Below are 23,940 nucleotides of genomic sequence, written 5' to 3'. Positions count from 1 at the left end.
TTTTCTGTCCCGAAACGAGAACGGCTCCAAACGAACATAACGGCCTCGGCGTCGACCTACGTGGAAACGGACCGTGCGTACGTAAGGCCGGGGCTGACGCCGGCGAACGTTTCGAGGGTCGCTATCCGATGACCTTTCGAGCCGGTGAAGGTCGGGTGAAAGTTAGGTGCGAAAGCTCGTCCGGGGCTTCCGTCTGCGGCCTGAAGAAGCGCTAGGGTTAGGCTGCGGGATTTCTTGCCCTTTTTTGGGACGGAGCCGCCCGCCAACTGGACAAAAGCTCGCTTTCTCGAAAGTGGCCGGCGGGGAAGGCCCGTCGCCATGTTTTTTTGTTTTTTTTTTTCTTTCCCAACAAGCTAGCTCGCCCGCTACAAATAAGCATCGGCTACCGCGCAAATGCCCGGAGGGCGACTCGGCCTCCGCTTGTCTCGGTTGAAAATTGGATTGGCAAAGTGTTCCGTCGTGCAATCCGCTTTGTATGTTTTTCAAAACGGAATCCTTTTGGAAATGGTCGTGATGACGCCGGCAAAGCCAAAGCGCCGTTTCGGACTGAATGGCGCAAATACGGTGGCAAATATTTGTGGAACGGTGAATCGGAAGGGCTGGGATTTTGTTTTTTGCGGGTCGTGAGAAAGTTCCGCCGAACCTCGATTTGTCGGGCGGGGTGTGAACGCAGGAACCGCGAGGGCTTTTACGAGCAGCGCCCCGGCGCGCCGACAACAAAGGGCGGCGCCGCCCCCCCCGCCTCGGCCTTCGGCGAGGTGCCTCGGAACGCGACGTTCGGCGAAGCGACTCGAACAAGTCCTCGACCGTGACGAGGCGGAACGAAGAGCTTTCAAATCTTTCCTTCCGGTCCGAAGTGACGCGACGCGCACGGGAGGGCGAAAGGCGATGCGAGACTTCCTTTGCGGCCCTCGGACGCGGAAGCCCGTTTTTCAGAGGCCCGTTTTCTCGCCGAGGCCAAAACGCACTTCTCTCCCCGGGGGCGGAGGGTCGGCTGGGCCGGGGAGGGGGGAGGGGGGAGGGGGCGGGGCGCCTTCCTTCGTTCGGGCTTTCCGGGTGTCCGTTTTGACGCCTGGCTTTTAGGGCCCGTCGCGCGTGCAGACGTTCCCACGACCGGGAGCGACACGAGACCTTCACACGCGTGCCCCGCTTCGCACCTTCGCCCGGGCGCGAACAAAAGGGCGCGTGGCGAAAGCGCGCCCATCCACGCGCAGATGGCTCGGCTTCCTGCCGGAGCCGCACGCGCCCCCCTCGCCCTCGCCCTCGCCCCCGCCCTCGCCCGCGCCCCCCGCGACGAGCCGAAAAAAGGCCGGCGAGTTGGACTTTCTGACGCAAACACCGAACTTACAAAAAAACCCAAGCGCAAGTTAAGTCTCGTTCGGAGAGCTTTGGCCACGATTTCAAACACTCTTGAAATGGATTTTGGCCCTCTGACGCAACCCCGGCTTCAAAACGTCAAACGCACGCTAACCCGTTTCCTCCAACGGAGTCACTGCTGGGAAAACAAAACAAAAAAAACGCTGTTGAATTTCCTCGTCCCGGTCGCCGCTTTCCCCGCGACCGAGTCCGAATCTATTTTGGATGTATGTGTTTTCAATGAGGCTTATTCGGAGCCTTTTTATCGTCCGAATGAAAAGAATGTATTGACGTCCTTCTGAAACGCGCTTGCCTTTCAACGCGCGGATTTAATCGGAAGGCCTTTTTCGTCCATTGTTTTCTAAATTTGGGTCACATCGTTTCTGCCGTCACGACTCACGGACGGCGAAAGAACGTCTTTTTCCATCTCGGTTCAAAATCCGGATTTGTCGGGACGCGTGACGTCACACGGAGCGCTTTCGCTTCGGCAGAGGTTTGCGCAACCCCGCCCCCCGCCCCGCCCCCCGCCCCCCGCCCCTATAGAAGGAGTCCCCGGCCGGCCCGGCGGCGCGCGGAGCTTCAGTCCCGTGTTGAAGCCGAGCTCGTCCGGACGTGCTCCCCCCCCTTCGGACTCCACTCCGGCCGCTTGGCTTTTTCTTTCCTGTTTGACGTTGTTTCTGCCATGGCGCGCTGCCTGCTGGCCGCTCTGCTCGCCGTCCTGACGTCGGCGCGCACCGTCAGTACTTTTGATCTTCTTTCGTCCCTTCCTGCCGACTTTGACTTTGTCCTTTCGATTCCGTCCTTTCGGTCGGACGCTCGCCGCGTTTGCGCGCGCGCGTCATCGGGAAAGAAGAAAAAAAAAAAAAGCTCCTCGTCTGACGTCACAGCTAACAGAGCCCACTTGATGTACATACTGTCTGAATGCATGTTTGCAAAGCCGGTGACGTCACGCTGCGCGCCCACCCGCAGGGGGAGTCGTCCGGCGTGTTCGAGCTGAAGATCGAGTCGCTGACGGCCGCGGCGGGCGCGGGCGCGGGCGCGGGCGCCGGCGCCGGCGCGGGCGCGGGCGCGGGCGCGCTCTGCCGCCCGCCGTCGCCCGCCTGCCGGCTCTTCTTCCGGGTGTGCCTCAAGCACGCGCAGGACGTGGTGGAGCCCGAGCCGCCGTGCACGTACGGGAGCGCGCTCAGCGAGCTCCCGGACGCGGAGCCAGGTTCCGTCGGCGGGAGCGCGCCCCTAGCCGTGCCCTTCAACTTCAAGTGGCCGGTGAGCGACTACCTTCCCTCGCGCGCTCGCTCGCGCGCGCACGTCGGCCCGTCCCGATCTGATCTCGCTCACTCTTCACGCGCCCCCGCCCCCAGGGAAATTTCTCACTGATCCTGGAGGCCTGGACCGCCGAGTCTTCCGGACCGGACTCCGCAGGTATAGCCGCCGTGAGCGATCGCTGAGTCGAGGAGCTCCGTCTTGTGTGGGCATAAATCTTTTTCAAAGTTCCGGCGTTTGTTTTCTCGACGACGCGAGCGCCCCCGACGCATACGTCCAAACTGCCGCCTTTCCCGCAAGGGCGGAGCGGGGAGGGGGGGGGGGGGGGGGGGGCGTTTTCCAAAGAACGCCGCTCCGGCTGGACTTTGCCCCTTTCCAAAGCGAACCGGGCCGGTCCTTTACGGGCGGCCCGTTTGTTTGCCGACCCGTTTTGCCCAAGTGCTAAACGCTCTGCCGTTCGGCGGGGGCGGCGCTCGGGCGGCATCCCGAAATTGCTTCGGAATTGCCCCCCCCCCCCCGGATGGCGCCGCTTCCGCGTTAGACCGGGCTAAAGCTCCTCGCTCCCACGCGGTTCCGCCGCCTCGCGCGCGCTCCCGCCGCCTCGCGGCTGTTTACCGATGGCTTTTGTCTTTTCCGTCGCCCTCAGAGAAGCGGAAGGAGCCCATGGTGCGGCTGGCGACGCGGCGGGAGCTGCGCGTGGGCCAGGACTGGTCGCGGCACGTCCACCGGGCCCAGGGCGGGCGCCTGCGTTACTCGTACCGCGCCGTGTGCCAGGAGCACTACCACGGGCCGGCCTGCGCCGAGTACTGCCGCCCTCGCAACGACACCTTCGGACACTACGCCTGCGGGCGCGACGGGCGCCGACGCTGCCTGGACGGCTGGGCCGGCCCGTACTGCGCGCAGCGTGAGTTCCGGGCGGGCGGGCGGGCCCGACTTTCTTCTCGCACCGGGCCCGAAGCGCGTCTCTTTTCCCCAGCCCGGCCGAGCCTTCGCCGGCCGCGGGCGTCGCCGTTGGCTTTCCAGCGCGCGAGTTGAGCCGTGGCCGGCGTACGGCCCGGAATGCAACCGCGTGACTTTCAGCGGATAAACGTGACGCCGCCAAAAGCGAAGGGGCCCGCGCCCGCGCCCGCGCCCGCGTCCGCGCCGCCCGCCCGCGTTTTGTGGAAAATGAGCTATTTCGGGGAGTCGCTTTGAGCCAAACGATCGGGAAATTGGCCGGCTGCGTAATGGGCCCGCTTTCCGCTCGCGCGCCGCCGGCGACCGCCAACGGGACGTCCTCCGCTTTTACTGGGCTAAGAAGCCAACAGCACCATTTGCCGCTTTCCTTTCCCGCAGCGCCTCCCTAACCCTAAACCCCAACCCTTTGCGTAGCCTCTTGTAGCATTATAGGGAAAGAAAACATGCGCATTTTGATGAAGTGTGATTTTTTTGCTTTGTTGTTTTATTCCTTCCGGCCCGCGAGGCTTCCATTCCAGTGTTTTGCTTCGTCTTTCGTGAAACGAAGGGCAATTTCCCGTCTCGGGAATTTGCGCCGGTAAAAGCCTGCCATTCTAGTTCGCGCACTCTCAAGCGTCCGTCTCCGCTGCCGCGTGGGACGAACGCTAAAAAGGTTTCGAGCCTTCGGCCTCCCGCCCGAGTAGGCCCGAAGGCCGAAACGTTAGCGGCGCCCCCTGTGCCCCGGGCCCCGGGTGAGGCCGGACGCGCTTCGCGCTCGCTTGGAAATATTTGTCCGCGCGCGGTGCGTCACTGTTCTTCTGTTTGTGCGCGCGCGTCCGAAATGTTTGCGTGCGTACGAGCGCCCTCGGCTTTGGCTGCGCCTCCCGTAGCGTAGCGTGGCGCAGCGCGAGCCGCGCCCGCCCCTCGTCCGGCACTTCTAACGCCGCGGGAAATGGCCCTTTGTTTCCTGAAATCCGAAAGAGAAAGTCTTTATCAAAGGATCCCAGGTCTGGAACCCCAGTCCCGGAGGGCCGCCATCCCGCGTGTTTTTGACGCCTCTGTCATGAACTCACCCGAATCAAACGACCGGCTCCTCAGCGAGCCCGGCGGGAGCTCGATCCTAATCATTTGGACCGGGTGCGTTTAGGAGAGCGGTATGGAGAAGGTGCAGGTTCGCGGCCCTCCGGGACCGGAGTTCGACACCTATGCTAGATCGTCGGCGGTTTTCGCCGGCCGCGAACGTCCCCCGGTCGGGCGCGGCCGCCGACGGGTCCGAATCCCGGACGGTGGCCTTTGTTGGCGCGGGGTGTCCCGGCGACGGCGGTCTGACCTTTTCTCCTCCCCGCCCGCCAGCCGTCTGCGCCCCGGGCTGCAGCGAAGAGCACGGCTTCTGCGAGGCCCCCGGCGAGTGCGTCTGCCGGCAGGGCTGGCAGGGCGAGCGCTGCGACCGCTGCGCCCGCCACCCGGGCTGCGCGCACGGCACCTGCCGCAGCCCGTGGGAGTGCCACTGCCAGGAGGGCTGGGGCGGCCTCTACTGCGACCAGGGTGAGTGACGCCCCGCCCGCCCGCCCGCCCGCCTCCGCCCCCCCCCCCCCCCCCCCCCCCCCCCCACTAAAGCCCGGCGGCCCCTCCCAGACCTCAACTACTGCACCAACCACAAGCCGTGCCAGAACGGGGCGTCGTGCACCAACACGGGCCAGGGCAGCTACACCTGCGCCTGCAGGCCCGGCTTCAGCGGCCACGACTGCCAGATCCGCAGCAGCCCGTGCGACAGCGCCCCCTGCGGGAACGGAGGCAGCTGCAAGGTGAGCTCGCCGCGTTTCGCCGCACTTTTGCTTTGAAGGCTTTTTTAGCCGCGGCGATATTTTCGGATGCGCAAAACTGGGGGCCAAATGAGCCGAGGGCAAAGCGAAGCGAAGCCGGCGGCTCTTCCATGCCTCCCTCCCTCCGCTTGGACGAGGTTTCCGCGTCGCGGCCCTTTTGAAGTCATCGCTCGATTTTTTTTTTTTTTTTTTTGGGAGAAGCAAAACCGGGTCAAAATGGACGGGGGTATTGTTTCTGTTTCGAAGGGATTTCCCAGTTAGCAGGGTTGCGCTCCACATACATGTTGACCCCGGATCAAATCGAGCCCGGACCTTATCACTATATATCGTGCTTGCGAGCGCCTTTTTGCGTTTTGACTCACACACGCGCACGCCTCCGTCCTTGAGAAGCGCGTCCCACGCGTTTTGATGCCCGGATGCGGCCCGGGGTCAAAGTGTCCCGCCGCTTGCCGAGAATACTGTACACGCTCGGTTTTATCCAAACGTACGATGCGAGGCGAAGGCGGCCTTCCGCGACCTTTCGCGGAACCGTCGTTTCGCTCTCGCCGTGCCGAGAATTCTCGTCTTTGAAAATAGTAGTAAAAAAAATGTTTTTTTTGAAATGTATTTTTCTATGCGGGGTAGCTGACACCCTTGCCTTAGCTAATATAGGTCAGGCTAAACTCAGGGTAAGGCCTGACACTTTAGCGCAAGAAGAAATTCGCCGGCGCGGGCCGGCCCGTCGCGAGATGACCGCGCGGCCGTGGGAATTTTATTTTTTATTCGGGGAATAAAAGCGATCGGCGCCCTATTCTAAGAACCGGTCCGGCGGCCCTCGGCGTCCCCGCGAACGACCGAAGGTTTTCCGTCAGGGGCGGCCTTTCCCAAGCGGGTTTCCTCCAGATTCCGAGTCGAATCTTTTCGTACGGTCGCGCCGCTGCGGAAGCGCGTCGCCTTGACGTCTGGACGTTCTCCCTGGGCTTTTCTTTTTTGATGGGACCCCGTCCCGGGCCCTCACCTCGGTTCTCGCCGTCCCCGCGCTTTCTCCGTTCGCGGATGGGCTCCGGTCGCCGGGCTCGACGAGCGACCTTCCGACCTTCTCCCCGCCGGGCGCCGCCGGCTTTCTCGTCCGTTCCGGGATTCGTTTGCAAGTCCCCTTACGCGGAAGCCCGTCGGCGTCGGGCCCGGTCAGCGGTTGGACGGGGGAGCGCCCGGGAAAGCCGGCGCGAGTTTGAGGCCGACAGAATTGAAAAGCGATTACCTGTAAAGGCCTCAAGAGGGAGGCAAAACAACAAAAGGCAACCTAGCCCGCGGGTCACGACGGTCGTCGACCTTCATGGATAAACGCGACGCTGTATTTGTGCGTCGCGGCCGCTCGGGCGGGAGGAGGCGGGCTTATCCAAGCCATCGAGGAGGCGGGCTTATGCGAGCCGTCCCGTCGGACGCCGAGCCGTCCGTCCGCGTGCTTTTACAAGCTCCGGTTGGCTATCTTCCATTGGCTACCTTTAACGCAACGCGCGAGCGGAAGGACGCGGAGGACGACCCCGGCGAGCCAGCGAGACGGTGAGCCGACGCCATGCGGGGCGGGGGCGGGAGGAGTATCGCCAGCCAGATGTCGAGCGCAAAAAGCCGCTTCTTTTTTTCCTGCGCTCAAAATCTGTTTTGGCTGGCTCCATTTTATTTTCCGCACTCAAAATGTTTTTGGGGCGCCCTCGCAATCGGACGAATTGGATAAATGGCTTAAAGAGGGGACGAAAAAAAAAAAGGATTCCTCACCGTAACCCGGGAGTTCGCCGCACGACGGCATTTTGGAAAAAATGGAAAAAAAAGCAAGGTTTCAGGCTTCACCGCTCACATTTGAATGTAAAGCGTTCTCGATGTGGTCGACTCTCACCGGCTCCAAATGAGTGGAGCCGTCCCGGCGGCGGTAGCGAGAAGGCGTCCCCCGCTACGAAGGGCTTTACTTTTTGGGGAGCGCCCCGGCATTGTTGAGGCGTTTCCCGGGCGCGTGGGAATTTCAATGGCGCAGGGTCCCGCTTCCTCGGGGAGAGCGCCGGGCTTCCGGCGTCCGCCCGCTCGCGGTCGGCGTAGTTGCCCCTCGGGACGGCAACCTCACGCTCGCCCTTTGAACTCCGAGCCTCTTGTTTCCCGCCTTTTCCGCCCGCTCCCTATCGGCGCCCCTCGCCGGAGCCTTTTCTCACCAAACGTAGAGAAACGGAGAGACGGACGAGTTTTTTTTCAACGGAAAGCCGTTCTCTCTCCTTTCGCCCTACGTCTCGACGGACGTCAATCGTCAAGCGATTGGGAGGGAGGCCTAGAAGCGTCCGCCGTCACCCGCCAACCCTAACCCGCGTCTCGCGCTTTCTGGTCGGGCTCCCGCCGACCCGGTCCCCGAAGCGTCCGATCCCTTCCGTTCCGGGGACTCTTCCGGAGAAATTTGAAATCCGCATCTTTGATCGGCTGTCTTTGTGGCACAAACGAAAGCGAGCAGAAGGAGCCAGAGGACGAGCCCGTCCGGGTGTCCCCGCCACGGTTTCTCGCGCTTCCTCACGCGTCTCTCGGCGGCGCACGAGCCGTACGTTCCGTCTTCCCCCCGCCCTCGACTCCTCGGCTCACCCGCAAAAGCGCCAAACTGCCAATAACCGGGCTGGGCAAAATCGGTGGACCGGAGCCGCTTCCTCCCTTTATCCAAAGTGGCAAAATAAGGAAATAAATAATAAATAAGAAACGTCTGTTCGCGGAAGCCCCCGCCTTCGGCTTCTCGCGTCTCCAGACGAAAGAGGGCCGGCCGCTCCCAAGGAGGCGGGCGAGGGTCGGCCTCAGGCTTAGGAAACGGTAAAAGCGGAGGGGAGGGATTCTTTGAAGGTTTTGGAATGAAGGTGGCTCAGGTCAAAAATCCAGCCGGATCCATCCGAATCGCGCACGAACCCTAACCCGTCTAAGCGCGCTTCCGGGTCCCGGGGGCTCCCCGATCCCGCCGGCGCGCGACCAAACGTACCTTTCCGTCGACGGAGGCCCGCGGCCGTCGGAAGGTGGGTCGCGAGCCCCGGCCGGCGGCCTTTGAAGGACATTTTGTCCACGTGCCCGCCTTCTTCGCTCTGTTTTGATTTGGTCCGCGTCTTTTTTTGTTCCCCCCGCCCCCCCGCCCCTCCACTTTCAGGATTTGCCCGACGGCTACGCGTGCGCGTGTCCCCGGGGCTTCTCCGGGCCCGACTGCGGGACCGGCGCCGTCCTGACGTGCGCCGACGAGCCCTGCTTCAACCGCGGCGTGTGCGTGAGCGACGGCGCCTCCGCGGGCGGCTACAGCTGCCGCTGCCCGCCCGGCTTCGCCGGCTACAACTGCGAGTTGAAGGACAACGGCTGCGGCGGCGACCCCTGCGCTAACGGTAACGAGCCTGAGCGGGAGCGCCTCGGCGCCCGCTCTTCTTCTTAATGTCGGACGGTCAAACGAGCGCGCGGAAAAGTCGCCGGTCTCCTCGCTCTTATCCGTCATCCGTCATCCGAACGCGGGCCCGGCCTCCTCCCCCGTCTCGATAAAGACGCGCGAAAGATCGGGCGCCGCGCGAAAGATCGGGCGCCGCGCGAAAGATCGGGCGCCGCGCGAAAGATCGGGCGCCGCGCGAAAGATCGGGCGCCGCGCGAAAGATCGGGCGCCGCTCCACGGCGGTGCGCGTTCCGCAGCCGGGTACCGGCGCGAGAGTGTCCTTCGGCCTAGGCGGGCGCGCTGTCCCCCGTCGGTAGGAGGGGGGCGGGTAGACTTGTGGCGTCTGAAAAATTGTATCCCGGAGCGAGAGTCCAGATCACGTTTGTTTCGGGAGCGGCCCCGCGAACAGCCCGGTCGGCCTCGGGGCCCCCATCGGCCGACTTAGCCATGGTTTTGCACGTTGAACCTTCTTCTCTGGTTTGCGCGTTTCTTTTAGCGCCCGGCGATGCGGCCCGGCTGCCCGGCTGCCCGGCTCTTTTTAGGCCAGCGGTCTTGCTGGACTTGCCGCGATATTTTGTCTCCTTTATTTGTACTTTGTCCTTTTGCGCATTTGTACGCGAGCTTATCGAACAAACTCTTCATCCCGTTCTTGCTGTTCATTTATTATGAGGAAATGCAAAATAGCTACCTTGATAATCAATGGAAATGCAAGGTACGCCTTTATCGAATGACCCGAATGGCCTGCATCTCGATTCCGTTTTTGTTTTTTTTTTGCAAAGCCAAAACATTTGAAACGAATCAAGCGTGCCTAAAACGCTATTCCTTTTTCAACGTGAGCAAAAAGACAAACGCGATATACGCGAAATCCATTTTCAACTCGTATACGGGGTACAGGCGGGTCCCAAACTGAAAAGGAGGCATCGAACACCCTGAACGTGAAAAAAAAAAAAGACGTCAATCCTTCTGTAAACTAGAAACATTTTGGACTAATGCCCCTTTTTTTCCTAAACCGCATGCTTGAAGTCAACATTAACGGCCAAAAGGCGTAACTTTCACAGGAAATTCATGTTTCTGGCGTAGAGGTTGCGGCTTCAGGTCATCGCGTCAGATATTTATGCAGAAAGGTGGACGCATTTTTTTCAAATTCATTTAAAGCGCCCCCACCCTCCCCCCAAAAGCGCCTGGTCATGGCAACATCACACCTTCTACACATCCTGAACATCCCTGCACCTTTCAAAATAAGAGCGACATATTTTCATCATAACAGGATTGTGCGACAACATAACAGTAACCCTTCTGCTTTCGTTTACCAGTGTAGAGTTCCCCCTGGTGGCCAGTAAAATAGTAAATAGCGTCATCCTCTGCGTCTTTTGTCCCCCCCCCCCCGCTCCCCCGTGGTTAGTAAAAAGCAACAAAAGACAACAACAAAACAAGCTCCAGATGAGCCTCGCTGGACTATAAGCTGCAGGGTTCATGGCGCGGTTCAAAAAAATCACTGATATCTGTTTGAGAACATTAGCATCATGCCCGCAAATCTGGAGTGGGGCTCCGCCATGCTTTCGTTTCGCCAAAACGTCCAATGGGACGCCTTTGCACACACGCCCATACGACAGCATTTGGGTCGAAGCGTCTCGCGCTCCCGACCTTTTTTTCTTCTTTGTTACGCTTGGAGAACTTTGCCTCGGAAAGCGCGGGCGGGGGAAAGTCTGCCGTATCCGGCGCGTACTTTTTGAAAGCGTTGCTCGGCCTGCAAAAATCAGAGGGAGCGAGCGCTAGGTGACGCCGCGGGTTTTTGCTCCGGCGCTCGGAAACATAGGTGCGGGACTCCGGTCCCGGGGGGTCTTTCCCATTCAAAGGACGGGCTTGTTACGGGGCGCCGCCGAAACGCGCGCACTTGACATTTTTCAAGTGTCCCGCCTCCCTTTTTGCTCGCTACTCAGCGACGAGAACGCGTCAAGCGGAGCCGGCGGCGGCGGCGGCGGCGGAACGCCGGGCCACCGAGGCCGTTGGTTTTTTCTTGAGTTTTTCTTGGGCGCGTCTCGCCGCGAGGCTCCCCGTAGGGCCGCTTCCAGCGGGGGAGCTCCGGAAAGGCTGGGCTTTTCTCATCCTTGCGCGCTCGCCACATCCGCCGCGCCCGTTTCTCTCAAATGATACCATACGGTAATAATATTCAAAGCGATGCACGCGGCCCAAACCGGAGCGCGTCGACGGGCGGCGCACGAGCGATCTCATCGGATACCGAGCTGTCGAGCCACGGCGTTTTGGCTTTGCGCTTTATGGAGAGAATTCCGTTGCCGATACATTTCAAATGCACCGCCCAAAACAGTACGGGCGCAATCGCCACCGATCATAATCGTTTTTCATTTGTTAAAAAATTCGGCCGGTTTTTATACTCGACAAAATCATCTGGCGGCCCGTCCCTTTGACGCCCCCGGCTGAGACCGACCTTTAACCCGTATGGACGCCGGGGAGAAAAATGGCGGGGTTTTTTCCATCGTTTTCCTGGCGTCCGTATTCATAACGATGCGGTTACAGCGTTCTCGTTTCTGGCGGGCGTGGCGAGCGGGGGGCGGGCCAAACAATTCCACCGCGTGGCGCGGGATCGCAACAATAGCCGTTCCCCGGAATCCCTTTTTCGAATATGCGGCTCGGTCTCCGGTCGCGCGACGGAGCCGATGGCCCCTTCCGGGCTCGGCGGCGGGTCGGAGGCGGTCGGCGTCGATAAAGACGGGACCCAAGTCCGCATACTGTCGGTCCGCGCGCTCGCCGCTATCTTCTTTCCTAACGAGGCGAGAGACCTCGGCCTTAACGTCGTGGCGCCGCAGGAGACGCGACAATTCCAAATGTCGCCGAAACGAATGCGGGGGACCGCCGCCTACCATTATTGGAGCGAAGCTTCCGGCCCGCTTTTCTCCCAAACGGCGACCCAGAAAGCCGGGCCAGCTTGACTTGACCCGAATATTTGCGCCGTCCTCTTTTGACCCCTATTTGCTTTATTTTTGAACCGAGGCGGTCGGTGCAGAGTTCCAAGGAAAAGGCCCTTTTATGGCAATCGCTTATCAGACCGCGGCCTCGTATCCCCTTCCGGTGTCGCCCCCCCCCTCTCCGGCGAAGCGGGCGCCGTTGAGCGTTTTGTTTGTCTTTCCCACAGTTTTTGTCTCGGCGGCGTGAAACCTTAATGCGCAGGTGTCAAAGTGGAGGCCCGGGGGCCGGGTCGGCCCGCCAAATTGACTTCATGTTTCCCATCACAATAGCAAACTTGCAAGTTGGCTTTAAGTTTTTGAATCTTTTGAAGAGGGGGGGGGGGGGGCGCTTCTTGTCGTTTGAAGAGTTTTGGCCAGCCGCCGATTTGCAAACTAGCCAAGCGCGTGACAAACACGCTTGGCAACGGATTTGAGTTGACAGTCATGGCGGCCCTCCGGCGGAAAGCCGAACTACAATGCGGCCCGCCATAAAAATGAGGTTGCCCCCCCCCCCCCCCCCCGCGTTAATGATTCTTTCACAAGTCAGACCTTTGACACGTGCGGCAGAGAGTGGAGGAAACGAAAGGGCAATATTTTCATCCGCGAGCCCTCCCGAAGGGAAATCTTGTTCCCGTTTTACTCGGAAAGGCTTTCCTCACGCGTCCGGGAAATCCCAAAAAGTCCCTTTTGTTTTTATGGGCGGCGGTCGTCACGGGGCCGCGCGGGGCGTACGACAGGGGCGGGCGACGGACGGCCAACCGGCCCCCGGGCGGTAAAAGTCGGCTTCGGGCCGGCGGCTTCGGGAACGGGGAAGTGACGGGCCGGAGCGTGACGGGCCGGAGCGTGAAAGGCCGCGCTTATCTCCCGTACCCTGGGGGCCGTCTCCCAAACATTTCCGTCCGACCGACGGCAAACAAACGCTCGACGCGCGCGGGAAAGGCACCCGGCCGGACCTTTCCCGTAAGCGCCCGCCCGCCAGAGAGTAGCTGGTCCGGAGAAACGAAAACAACAAAAACCGAAACGAATAAAAAAAACCCTCCTTTGCCGGTCCCGCTCGATACGTTTGCAAAATATCGTCCTCGTTCTTTGCTCTTTCTTTGGCGGTTTGGGTCATCGTTTTTCCTCACGCGTTTTGCCCGGCGTGAGCGTCGGTTAGCGCATCCGCCTCGCGCTTCGGGGGCCCGAGCGGAAATCCGGCGGGCTTCCCGCGCGGAGTTTGCTCCGAAAACACGCACGCCAGACGTATCGGACGTAGCAAACTGCGATTAGGCGCGTGAAGGGTTGTTCCTTGCCGCGCGCCCCGCGATCGGCCGCCGACCGCTTGAGGGCGTCGGCCGGGATACGATGCATTTTGTTTCAAATTTTCCGGTCTCAGGGAGGTAAAACCAAAATAACTCTATGCGTGTGCGCGTCAACGATTTGAAGTGAGGGTCAATATCATTCTTTTGAATAGTCGTTTTTGTCGCATTACGGTTTGGAGGATTGTTTTTGTACTTTCTGTCTGTTCCGGTGCCGCGCGGCGTCCGTCGTAGCAAACGAAACTGGAAAAAGCCACTCCTCGTGTCAGTCTCCTTAGTTAAAGCTTCAGACGAGGAACTGAGCCTCACGTCACGCTCGTGGACTAAGATTACACAAGTCCAGTTCTACCTTTCTTCTGGGGGCAACATCCGACGCGTCCGCTAAGGATCGCGACGGCTCGCAGTTCTTAAGGAAAGGAAGGGCCGGGGTCGGCGTCCGTGAGAAGCGGTCCTAATTCCAACGTCGGTTTTATATACTCGGGACGTGGCGTCGGAGAGCCCGAGACAGGCTTCCCGTGGCTTTTTGTGCGGACGCCGCCGGCGTTCTGAAGCCCGCGCCCCAGCCACTTACTTTACCGCGCAAGGAACGAGTGCAATAGACTCGGGCCATACAATGAATCCAACGGAGCGCGTAGCCTTCTAGAACTAGTACCGCTTTGCGTCCGAGGCGCCATCCCGAAGAAAAGAACGAGCCTCCAAGAGTACATCAAGATGATGACCGCCCGTAGGGAGAAGGAGCCGGATGGACCGTCGCGGAAAAAAAACGCGGCCGGCGTCGAGCGGGCCGAGATCCGACGGGGCTTTCGGATGCGCCCTGACAAACTGGAGACGGCTAACCGGCCCCCAATGGTAGAGATGCTTGGATCCCCCCAAAAAAGCTGGAGAAATACCAAGTGCCAACGGAAGGGCTAGCAAAAATGCGGGGACGGAGGGGCGGACGGACAGATGGGCGGGCGGGCGGGCGTCTCCACAGATCCCGGGAACAACGCGCGCATGAGTGCGGTGCCGGGAGCGGCCGAGACCCCGCCTCCGCAGAACCCTCAAGCTTCCGGGCCCGAAGACCCCATCTCCAATCGGATACCGCCCGAGCGGGTGAAGAGACCACTGGACGTTACGCTGATCCGATTGGCCGGAAGGAGACGGGCCAGCGTCGGACGCTTTGCACCCCGCGTCGTCGATTGGGTGGGCAAAAGCGACCCGGGTCTCTCCGGGGTTGTTCTGCGCTCCCGATGCTTCCCAAAGCCCCCGCGCCACGTCCGCCCGTTTTCTTAGCCGTACGGCCCGACATCGAAGCGTACGCCGGGGCCGGCGTTTATTTGACGAAGGGGCTCAAAACGGTCTTGCCGTAGTCTTGCCGGAGTCTTGCCGGCGTGTGCGCGGATGCCCTGGGTCCATATCGTCAGTTTGCGTGCAAAGGCGCCGCCAGGATTAGCTGCGACTCGCATTTCCGCTTTTACCTGACAGTATGTCAACTCGTGGCCATCGGTATTTGGCGAACACCGCTGTAACGCGGTGCCGACGGAGGCAACTAAACCCGCAAGTGACACCGTTTGAAACGTTCTTCTGAGGGGAAAAAAGCCTGCAGTGAGCGATGGCTTTTAGTAGTTTTCTTCAATATACGGGCACGTTCTTAATGAAGTCAAAACACTCATGAAATAATATCAAAGCTGAATATTTTTGGCCGGCCGCCAAAGCTTCCAAAAATCGGTCCGGAGATATTTCTCGGCCGGTGCGGCGGCGGTTTTTCACCCTTTCTTACCGTGGCCGCGCCTCTGAGTATGGCACGCTCGCGTCGCAGCTCCCAAATGCGGCAAAGCTGCCGGCAAAGCTGCCGGCAAAGCTGCCGGCAAAGCTGCCGGCAAAGCTGCCGGCAAAGCTGCCGGCAAAACTGCCGGCAAAACCGCCGGCGGCTGGCGCGCGCCCGACTCTTCTCGCATCGCGGCCAGTTGTTTGGCGCCTGGAAGGAAAGGCTCGGTTGTCGGATGACGGGGCGTCAGAAGCTCGGCGCCGCATAGAGCCCCTCGGCAAGATGGCTGGCTATTTTGGACTTTTCCCAGCCTGCCGGTACCTCTTCTGACCCGTTTGGCCAAAGGGCGGAAAGCTGCCCGGTAATTATGCACACCTGATAGGCTGTCGACGTCATTCGACCACACCCCTTCCCATTACAGAGATGCACCCGTATCACCCGATGTGCTTGGTCGGCTTTCCGGCCTACGCAACTTGGAGCGAGGCAACGCGCGTCATTTGCCTAATCCTTGTCTTACTTCTGACAGACAGAAGTTGAGTTCTAGAGCGGCAGTGGATTTTTTGAAAACAAAATCTGCTTCTTATCCCCCCCCCCAAAAAAACAGTCAGCTTGGGAAAAAAATACTTTTGTGATGTTTCTCGCTAATCTTGTGATTGTGTTTTTGTTTTCAACTTAAAAATGCTTCTTTGGCCTCAAACCCCAAATCAATCACACACATATATATACTGTATATATATATATATATATATATATATATATGCAGCATTCATCTTCCAGTTTCACCAAAGGTTTTTGACGGGACGCAGGTCAGGACTCGGACTTGACCTTTTTAAGACATTCACGTCATCGGCCATTTGTTTCGGACAGTCGTTCTTCCGTACCGTCCGGTTGTGGCTGGCTAACTCTAAGTTTGCCTCGCCGGGGCACTTCCCGACGGACCCTCCTCTCCGGCACCCCCGAGTAGACCTTACCGGGGAGGCTGAGGCGTCCGGTCCCTCTATGGTCGGCGGGAGCCGAGACGGCCCTACGACATCCGGGGCCTTTAGGAAATTTCACCCGCCGCGGGGCCTTGCCACCAAGGACCTTTGCCGACTCGGGCCAAAAAGGGCGGCTGCTCCGAGCTGCGGTTTGGGGCCCCGGGGCCCGTCCCCCCGCCCGAGGCGGAGGGAGGCCACCCTCCCGTCCGCCCGGGCGACCCCCGATGTGCGGGCGCCGAGCCGCGGGCCGATCCGCGTGCCCGCTCTCGCCGCGGGCGACTCCGGGGGGGAAGAGAGTCGGACCCCTCTCGAGAGGACCGGCACCCCGGCCCGGGCCGCGCGCGGAGGCCGGCCCGACTGGATCCGGCGGCAACTTTTGCGCGCCGGCTCGGGCTCCTCCCCTGCCAGAGGAGTGACCCTTCCCCGTCCCGGGAGCCGGCTTCCGTAGGCGGGGCATCGGCGCGCCGGGGTCCCCGCCTTCGGCCGCCGCCCGGCTCACGTCGCGCCCCGTCCCTATGGCGCTCGCCGACCGGCCCCGCTCCGGGGCCCCGGCGACACGCATCCGGGCCAGTTATAGTTTTTGTCGGAGGAACCTTATGACTGTCGAGTCAAATCAATTTGAAGTGTGATCGTCAGGCATTTTAAAAGCGGAGGCGGCTCGAAAGTGTTCCGAAAATGATCACGAAAAAAAAGCGGTCGCGGTTGGAGACCTTGAAAATGTTGTATTTTAACCAGAAACTCAAAGTCCTAATCGGCATTTCGCGGGCCGCGTAAAATTGCGCGGCGGGCATTGACCTTGACGCCTGCGATCGATCGGGAGGGCTCGCGTACACTTACTACCGCTTACTAGTGAAACGTGTAGCGAGTAACGCCATCCAAGTAAGTACTAGGCGATGCAGCGCTATCGAGATGCAAAATCCACTCGTTCGAATAGTGATTTTTTTTTTTTTTATTGATCTCGAATCCGTTTTTTTGACAAAAATGACTTAATTTGTTCCAAACTTCGAAAGTGCGGAACCTTAGCTTTCGGGTGAGACGGCGCCCGCGGGCATTCGCGGAGGAGGAGCGCAAACGTGCGAAAACGGTACGGTAGTATGATCCGGATTTCCCATAACGCGCGTCTTCCGGACTTTCCGGCCACAAACTATTGCTTATGGAAGCTCGCCGTTAAGAAAAAAAAAAAGATTCATCAGAAAAAGGGTTTCTGGCGAGCACCGCGTTGGGGAGAGATGAGGAGTCTGTTTAAAAACATTTGGAAGAATTGAGTCGCTTCGAACGGACTGGCGCTCTTTACCTCTGTCATAGAGTAGTGTTGTTTGTATGCCGCATACCGCCCCCTAGAGTATGGGAGAATACGGTCCGACTGCGGGGGTGGGAAAGCCGCTCCGAGTAGAAAGCGGCGCAAAACGCGTGCCGGCGCATCAAGTAGAACGCAAGCTAGACTTTTGCATGGGGGGGCTTCGTTGGAGCTAAAGGGCAAAAAAAACAATAGCAAGAAAATGGCGGGAGACTTGACCGTACGGGTTCTTCACGTTCGAAACGGCTCGCTGGTCCAAGTGGTGCTGCGGCCTGATGAATGAGGACGGGAGGCGGCCTGCCTGGAGTTAAGCTAAAGCTAACGTCAACATCGCCTTCGAAACGGTTTTGTTTAAGGATAGCATGCTACAGCTTCCGGCTAACATTTTCAGTGTATTTAGGTTTGGTTTTTTTTTTCACGTTATTAGCAACGAAACGAGATTAATGTGGAAATGTTGATTAAATCGATCAAATAAGCACAAATGCCATTCATTTCGATACAAAAGGTTAATCAGATGCAAAAGAGTACTTTTCGACGCGAAACCTTTGCGTATGCTAACATATAGCTTAGGGAAATAGCCGGCACAAAAAAAAGGGAAAAAAAAAAAAGAGCCGAGAACAAATCGTCGCCATCGGCCGTCTGTGGTTTAGGTTGGCCTTTAGCGCTCGGAGGTTGGAAGCGGGACGATCTGAGCGAAAAAACAAAAGAATACAAGAAAGAAACGGCAGGTTCGCCTGTGCCGCTAACGAGCGAAGCCGTTATCCGTCTGCGCTTCAGCCTGAGCGGGCCGGCCGAGTTACGGACGGCGAGTAACCTTCTCGTAGCCGACCCGAATCCATTTCATCCGTTTACAGGCGGACATGGAAACATACGCGCCAAATGCAGGAAGGAGAAATTCCAACCAAAACAAAAGGTGCAGACGCATTTGAAAGCGAGGAAGGGAAAAATTCCAAACGAGACGGGACCAAGCTGGACCACGGGTCCCGGGGGGCCGCCGTCGTCGTCGTCCGATCTTCCGTCTCCGACGCGCCCGACTCAAAGGACCGTTTTCGAGCTCCCGCGCCGATCGCGCTGCTCGCGTCAGGGCGCCCGGTGCCGATAGTGGCAAAAAAACAATCTCCTCCGCCGCGGGCAGGACCTCGACTCGTTCCATCCCAAAGACAATGAAGGGGTGAAGATCGGCACCTCCGAACCTGAGACCGCGGCCCCCGGTCGGAAAAGGGCGGGCGGGCGGGCGGAGGGTCCGTCGTGGTGAAGAGAGCCGAGCCGGAGGGCCAAGCCCTCTATTTACCCGTCGCGCCCCAAAGAACCGCATCCCGGGGACGGGCGGCCCAAATGAGTTTTCTCCGCGGGGCGTCCGGGCTCCCGCTTAGAGATGGGGCGAGAAGCCGGCTCGTCCGGGCTGGCTCCTCCTCCGCGTTGAGGGGAACCGCTCGAGGTGGTTGGGGCGCCCGCTTAGGAGGCCGCGGCGGAGGGAGCGCGTCGCCGGGCCGGCCCGGGAACGCTCGGGGATTCCCCCCGGAGGAGCTGGACCGGGGGAGGCGAGGGGAGGGGAGGGGAGGGAAGTCCGGGCCTCCGCGCTGAGGCTGCCGCCCCCGCGACCCCGCCCCGGGCAGATAGAGATAACGGACGGACGGCCCGACCGATGGGTTACGGCGTAGCTAATGACTTAAAAGCTCGGTCGGCGCGTACAATTTTTAGCGGGCCGTCCGAAGAGCAAAATATCGGATAGTTGCGTACTTGCGGTCCGAGGCGACGCGCTTAAGCTAACGCGCTGAGATAACGTGCTCCGAAGGTGACAGGCTAAGCCGGAACTCAAGGCGACGCGAATCTTGGCAAGAATGTGTCAAACTCCGGGCCCGGGGGCCGGATCTTCGCCCGGCGACGCGCCGATTTGCCTTCCGAGCTTCTGGCCGGCCAAAACAGCACGTTTGCAAGTTGTCTGAAAAAATCTCGGGGGGAACCAAAGCAAGCATTTTTAGTTCCCGGCCGGCCTCTGATTTGGCTCTAGGTAAACGTGTGACGAAGGCACTTCAAATCGATTTGACCTGACGGTCATACCGCACGCCCTCCGACCGAATCCCACGACGTGAACGGGTTTGACACCCCTACGTACGTAGGCCGTTATGGCCGAACGTCACTTTGGCGACATTTTCTGCTCTTCCCTCCATTACTTTATGATTGATGATTTTTCTTTTTCTCCGCGGCCGTAGTTCCTACACGTGTGGCAAAGGGTTCCGTGCGTGCGTCCAGACCTGCCGCGAGATATTTTGGAGAGACAAAGTGAAGCGGTACGCCCCTGCGGTCGCGCTCCCGTTCGGCGGTCGGGCTCGTAAGGCCGAGCCGCCGCGCGGCGGCCCATCCCGACCTATATGAAATAGCCAATGCGGGTAAAAACATCAAAATTGGTCAAAGGTATTCAAAATTGCCACCAAAATTGCGTAGCTTGTCCGCGATTGGACCGGGTTTGTCGTAGAGTTATGCCGTCGAGCAGGGTCCCCGACCTTTTTATGGACGCCGGGGATTTATACGGCGGACCTTCCCGCCCCGCGATATCCACCGCGGCGCCAAAAAGATGGAGCCGAACAAAGCGCAAACCAATGAACCGTTGAGCTGAATCGGTTCCTAAACATTGTTTCGAGTGCCGGGTCCCCGACCTTTTTGTCACCGCGGCCCGGTCGACGCTCCGTTCCGCAAAATATGAAGCGCGCGTAACGCAAAACCTCCGCGTATGCGGACATAGACCAAAGGTAAATAATTACACAAGCGCAAAGGACAATGCCAACGCGTAGAAGGCCGCGCTTTTTAAAGTAGCGTGATAACATTAGCGAGCATCTTATTCACAGTCTGCGATCGACCGGCGACCGGTCGAGGCCGTGCCCCGAGGCGGCCGGGATAGGCGCCGGCGAGCCCGCTCCCCTCGCGGGGGTACGCCGCTTTAGAAAAGGGACGGACGATCGGCGCTCGCCACGCAAAGCGCAAATAAAGCGCACATCTCTAACTGCCGAAGAATCCGATCGGTGGCAAAACAGCGTTGTTTCGAGCGCGCCCGCGGAAATTCCCCGCCCGCCGCCTACATGGGCGAGGATCTAACCCGGTAATGGTCAAAAACCGAGACTGCGCTTTCGGCGGGGGGAGACTGAAGAAATCGGGCGTGCCGGCACACATCCTCCATAACTCCTACGGACGTACAATCCAAAGTGTCCAAAGTGTCCGCGGCGGCCTTCCTCTCGCCGCAGGACGTCGCCCGCGACGCCGCCCCTTCCAGGCCAACGGAATGACGATTTGCTGGCGCGTGAACCTTGAACAAACGGGGCTGGGCGGCGCGCTGGTTAGCGCCTCCGCCTCGCGGTTCAGGGACCGGAGTTGGAAATCCGGCAGGCCTTCCTGCGTGGGCTTTGCGGGTATTGTAGTATTATAGTATATATTGTAGTCTGAGCTTTTCCTGGAAAAGGCTTGGTTGGGGTTTCATTTACCAAATGGCTTTTTTTCAGGTAAGTATAATTAACTCCTATCACTTGAACAACCTGCCAAATTTATATTTTGCTCGCCACGCCCGGCATAAACAGGATTATGACCTAGCAAAATCCGATCAAAGCTTTTTGAACACTGACAAAGGGAAAAAGCGACATTTTGCGACGTTCCACAACCGTTAACGAATGTTTGCGCGGCATTTCTACAGGTTAGTCTAAAAGGAAAACGGTCGTCAAGTGGCGCATCAAAGTGCCTGGAGAAAACAGGCCGCGTGGCAAAAACAAATCCTGTTCCCTGCGGCACGGCCTCGCAGCCCACCAGGGGATCTCGCGGCCCGCCGGGGGGCCTCGCGGCCCGCCGGGGGGCCTCGCGGCCCACCGGGGGGCCTCGCACCCCACCGGGGGGCCTCGCACCCCACCAGGGGCCCACGGCTGGAGACTCGGGTTAGGGTTAGGGTCGCTACTGACCCGGGTTGTTGTCTTTCAAGAAAGATGATTCGGCTTGAGAAAAAAACTGCCAATTATGCGACGGCTAATTTGACGTCCTTTATTTTGCGCTCGTCGTCCCCGCCGGAACTGGCGTCAAGGCTCTCATTTTTTTTGTGCTCCCCCCCCCCCCTCCCCCCCGTTTAGGTGGCGAGTGCGTGGACTCGGGAGCGGGCGCGGCCACGTGCCGCTGCCGCGCGGGTTTCGCCGGCCCCCGCTGCGAGACGGACGTGAACGAGTGCGCCGGCAACCCTTGCCGCAACGGCGGCACGTGCGCCGACGGCGTGGCCGGCTTCACGTGCACGTGCGCGCTGGGTTTCGGGGGCAAGGACTGCTCGCTGCGCTCCAGCCCGTGCCGGGGCTTCCCCTGCCTCAACGGCGGCCGCTGCTTCGCCCACTTCTCGGGGCCCGTGTGCCAGTGCCCGCCGGGATTCATGGGGGCGCGCTGCGAGTACGCGGTCGGGCCGCCGCCGCCGCCGCCGCCCGCCCGGGACACCTTCCCCGCCTCGCTGGCCGCCTCCTGCGCGCTGGTCGGGGTGTCGCTGAGCCTGCTGGCGGCCGTCTACGCGGCGCGGCGGCGGCTGCGGCGGGGCGGCCGGCCGGGAGTGGCCTCGCTCAAGAACCACCTGGGGGCCGTCAACAACCGGGCGGCGGCCGAGGAGACCTCCCGCCTCAAAGTCTCCAATAAGGACGCGGCGCTGGGCCAGGCCCTCTTCAAAAACAACCTGGTCGACGAGTCGGACAGGTGAGAAAAAGCTGCGTCGCGAGAGGAAATGAGAGAAAAGCTCGGGTCGGGTCGACGTACGGAGAGAGCTTTCCTGCGTAGCCCACGGACCAGTATTTGCACTCCGAGGACCCCGGGCGGAGCCCGTAGCCGAGCAAAGGTCAGAACGGGGAGGAGCTCCGTCCATCATCGGGACGGTCGGACGAGCGCTTTGGAAAAAGTCGAGCGTCCGACGTATCGCTATATCGCCGCGTTTGTTAGCGGGGTTCCCAAAAAGGGTCCGAACCTCTGGAAAGCTTGAGAAAGATGACGCGTAGCCGGCGGGTCCGGCCGTCGACAAAGGGGAAAGCGCGGGCGAGCTTTCCGCCCTTTGTCGAAAGGCGCAAACCTTCGGCCCGCCTCGCCCCGCCCCGCCTCGACCCGCCCCGCCTCGACCCGCCCCGCCGGCGCCACGGCTCTTCTTCGAGGCCACGGAAATGCTCCTTTTGTCAAATTGGCTTGAGAGGGAACCTGAAAGCCGCCACTTGCTCTTGCGCACTTGAACGTTTTGCATGTGCCCATGTTTGTGTCATTAGAACCAGGCGCGAGTCCCACGCGGCGCTCGCTTTGCTTCAAGACGTCCGCTACCAGCCCGTCTTCGTGCAGCGCTGCGCCTTTGCCACCGAGGTACTCCATCTCGCCGCCGGAACCGCGTCACTCGATAAGCGGGCTTACGCCTCCTCGGCAGGCTTCCCGCTTTACCATCGAAGCCTTTACCGGGCGCGGCTAAACGTGCAGAAACGGCCTTTCTTTTTCTTTTGTTTTGTTTATGCCGGAGTCGGGCAAGAGTTTTCCGGACGCAGTAAAGTTCCCCCACTTTAGCCCTAAAGTGGGGAGGGCTAGTTTGCCGTTACTTCGGGCCGTTTGCTGTGCCCGGTAAAGGCTGAGCTAAATACCTGCCCGGGCGTGTCTCCAACGTGTCAGTTGGGAATACCTTTCCCTTTTAAAGCGCGTCGGTACCCAAATACAGGTGCGTGAAAATTCCTGGGGGGGGGGGGGGGGGGGGGGGGACGACTGTATGCGTAAATATATGGAGGCCCTTTCGCTAGAAATAGCCAAATCTGTGTTTTCAATTGCTCCAAAGGAATCTTTGCGATATAAGCCTGCTTTTGGCACGTATGAATGTACGCTACGCGCAAAGGCGCATGTGGAGCACGTGAGTTACCGGCATCTTTTGTTTCTCCAAAGGTCTGACCCGCGGAAGCTCAGCAGATTTTTCTTTGGAAGAGCGGAACAAGTATTTTCCTTCCGTTTTATTTTTTTGGAGCAGACACCGGTCCCGGCGTCATTTGTGGCATTTGTCTTGCCGGCAAAGACCAGAGCGAGAAAGCAAAGGAAGCAAAGTATGCGGCGGGCGCGCACGCAGCATTTGCACTTTTTCTGCATCTATGGACGAGGACGCCGACGCCGGCTTCCACCCGCTTGGAGATGGAAGCGGCGAGCCCGCCCGCCCGCCCGCCAGCCCGCCAGCCCGCCAGCCGCGGAAGGCCTTCGTCATCGCGCGCGCGGGCGAGCATGTGCTAATTTAAGACGATGCAATGTGTACAGTTTAATTTAATTTCCACCTCTTTTTTGATATTTAACAAATGCTATTTTCCTAAATAAAAGCAATATTGACAGATGACTTTTTTCCCTTGCCGCGACGTGACGTGTCCCTCCGCTTCAACTTTCTTTTCCTTCCCTTTGCCACGCTTGCGTTACAAGCCGAACGAGCCGCGTCGAGCGCGCGGCCCCCGGACGGCTTCAGTCGCGCGACTCAGCTCACGTCTTTTGGATAAACGGAAAAAGGCGCGTTAATATTCGACGATGACTCGCAAAAGCCAGTCGCTCTTTTTCTCTTGGTTACGCCCCGTCACTTCCTCCCCGCGCCGTCCGGACCACATGAACGGATCCGCTCGCGTTCGCGTTTCCAAAATAAGAGGCGCATCTTAATTGAAGCGAAAACGACCGCGGCCTCTTCCCGAGAGAGAAACGATCGCGGTGGGGTGCGGTCAAACGTCGACTCTTCGGTGACTTTTTCGATTGAAACGAAAGCGGGTGTTTTTGTCGCCAGCCCGTCTTTTTGTCGGAAACAAACGAATCGTGAATAATCGTCGACAACAATCGAAATAGAGTCAATTCGATCGTCCGATTCCCGCACCGATTCGGGGCCTTCCGG

General features: G+C 59.6%; 1 protein-coding gene across 2 annotated transcripts; it reads left to right on the top strand.

The window, feature by feature from the left end:
- The first annotated feature begins 1,951 nt into the window (after positions 1 to 1,951).
- LOC148415337 (delta-like protein D) lies at positions 1,952 to 23,406 on the top strand. Of its 2 annotated transcripts, XM_088427997.1 has the most exons (10): positions 1,952 to 2,092; positions 2,326 to 2,619; positions 2,715 to 2,775; positions 3,263 to 3,520; positions 4,906 to 5,097; positions 5,188 to 5,357; positions 8,515 to 8,740; positions 21,167 to 21,764; positions 22,319 to 22,409; positions 22,971 to 23,406. In XM_088427997.1, the coding sequence occupies exons 1-10, from the start codon at positions 2,039 to 2,041 to the stop codon at positions 22,974 to 22,976; spliced, it is 1,950 nt and encodes a 649-aa protein (XP_088284123.1). In that variant the 5' UTR covers positions 1,952 to 2,038; the 3' UTR covers positions 22,977 to 23,406. The 2 variants fall into 2 exon arrangements, with proteins under 2 accessions (XP_088284123.1, XP_088284122.1); XM_088427996.1 differs by lacking the exon at positions 22,971 to 23,406 and having other exon boundaries at positions 22,319 to 22,761.
- Positions 23,407 to 23,940: the final 534 nt, after the last annotated feature.

The sequence above is a fragment of the Hippichthys cyanospilos genome, chromosome 11 (assembly GCF_059441005.1).
Source record: "Hippichthys cyanospilos isolate Australia breed blue-spotted pipefish chromosome 11, RoL_Hcya_1.0, whole genome shotgun sequence".
NCBI lineage: Eukaryota > Metazoa > Chordata > Actinopteri > Syngnathiformes > Syngnathidae > Hippichthys > Hippichthys cyanospilos.
This window is presented reverse-complemented; position numbering and strand designations above follow the sequence as displayed.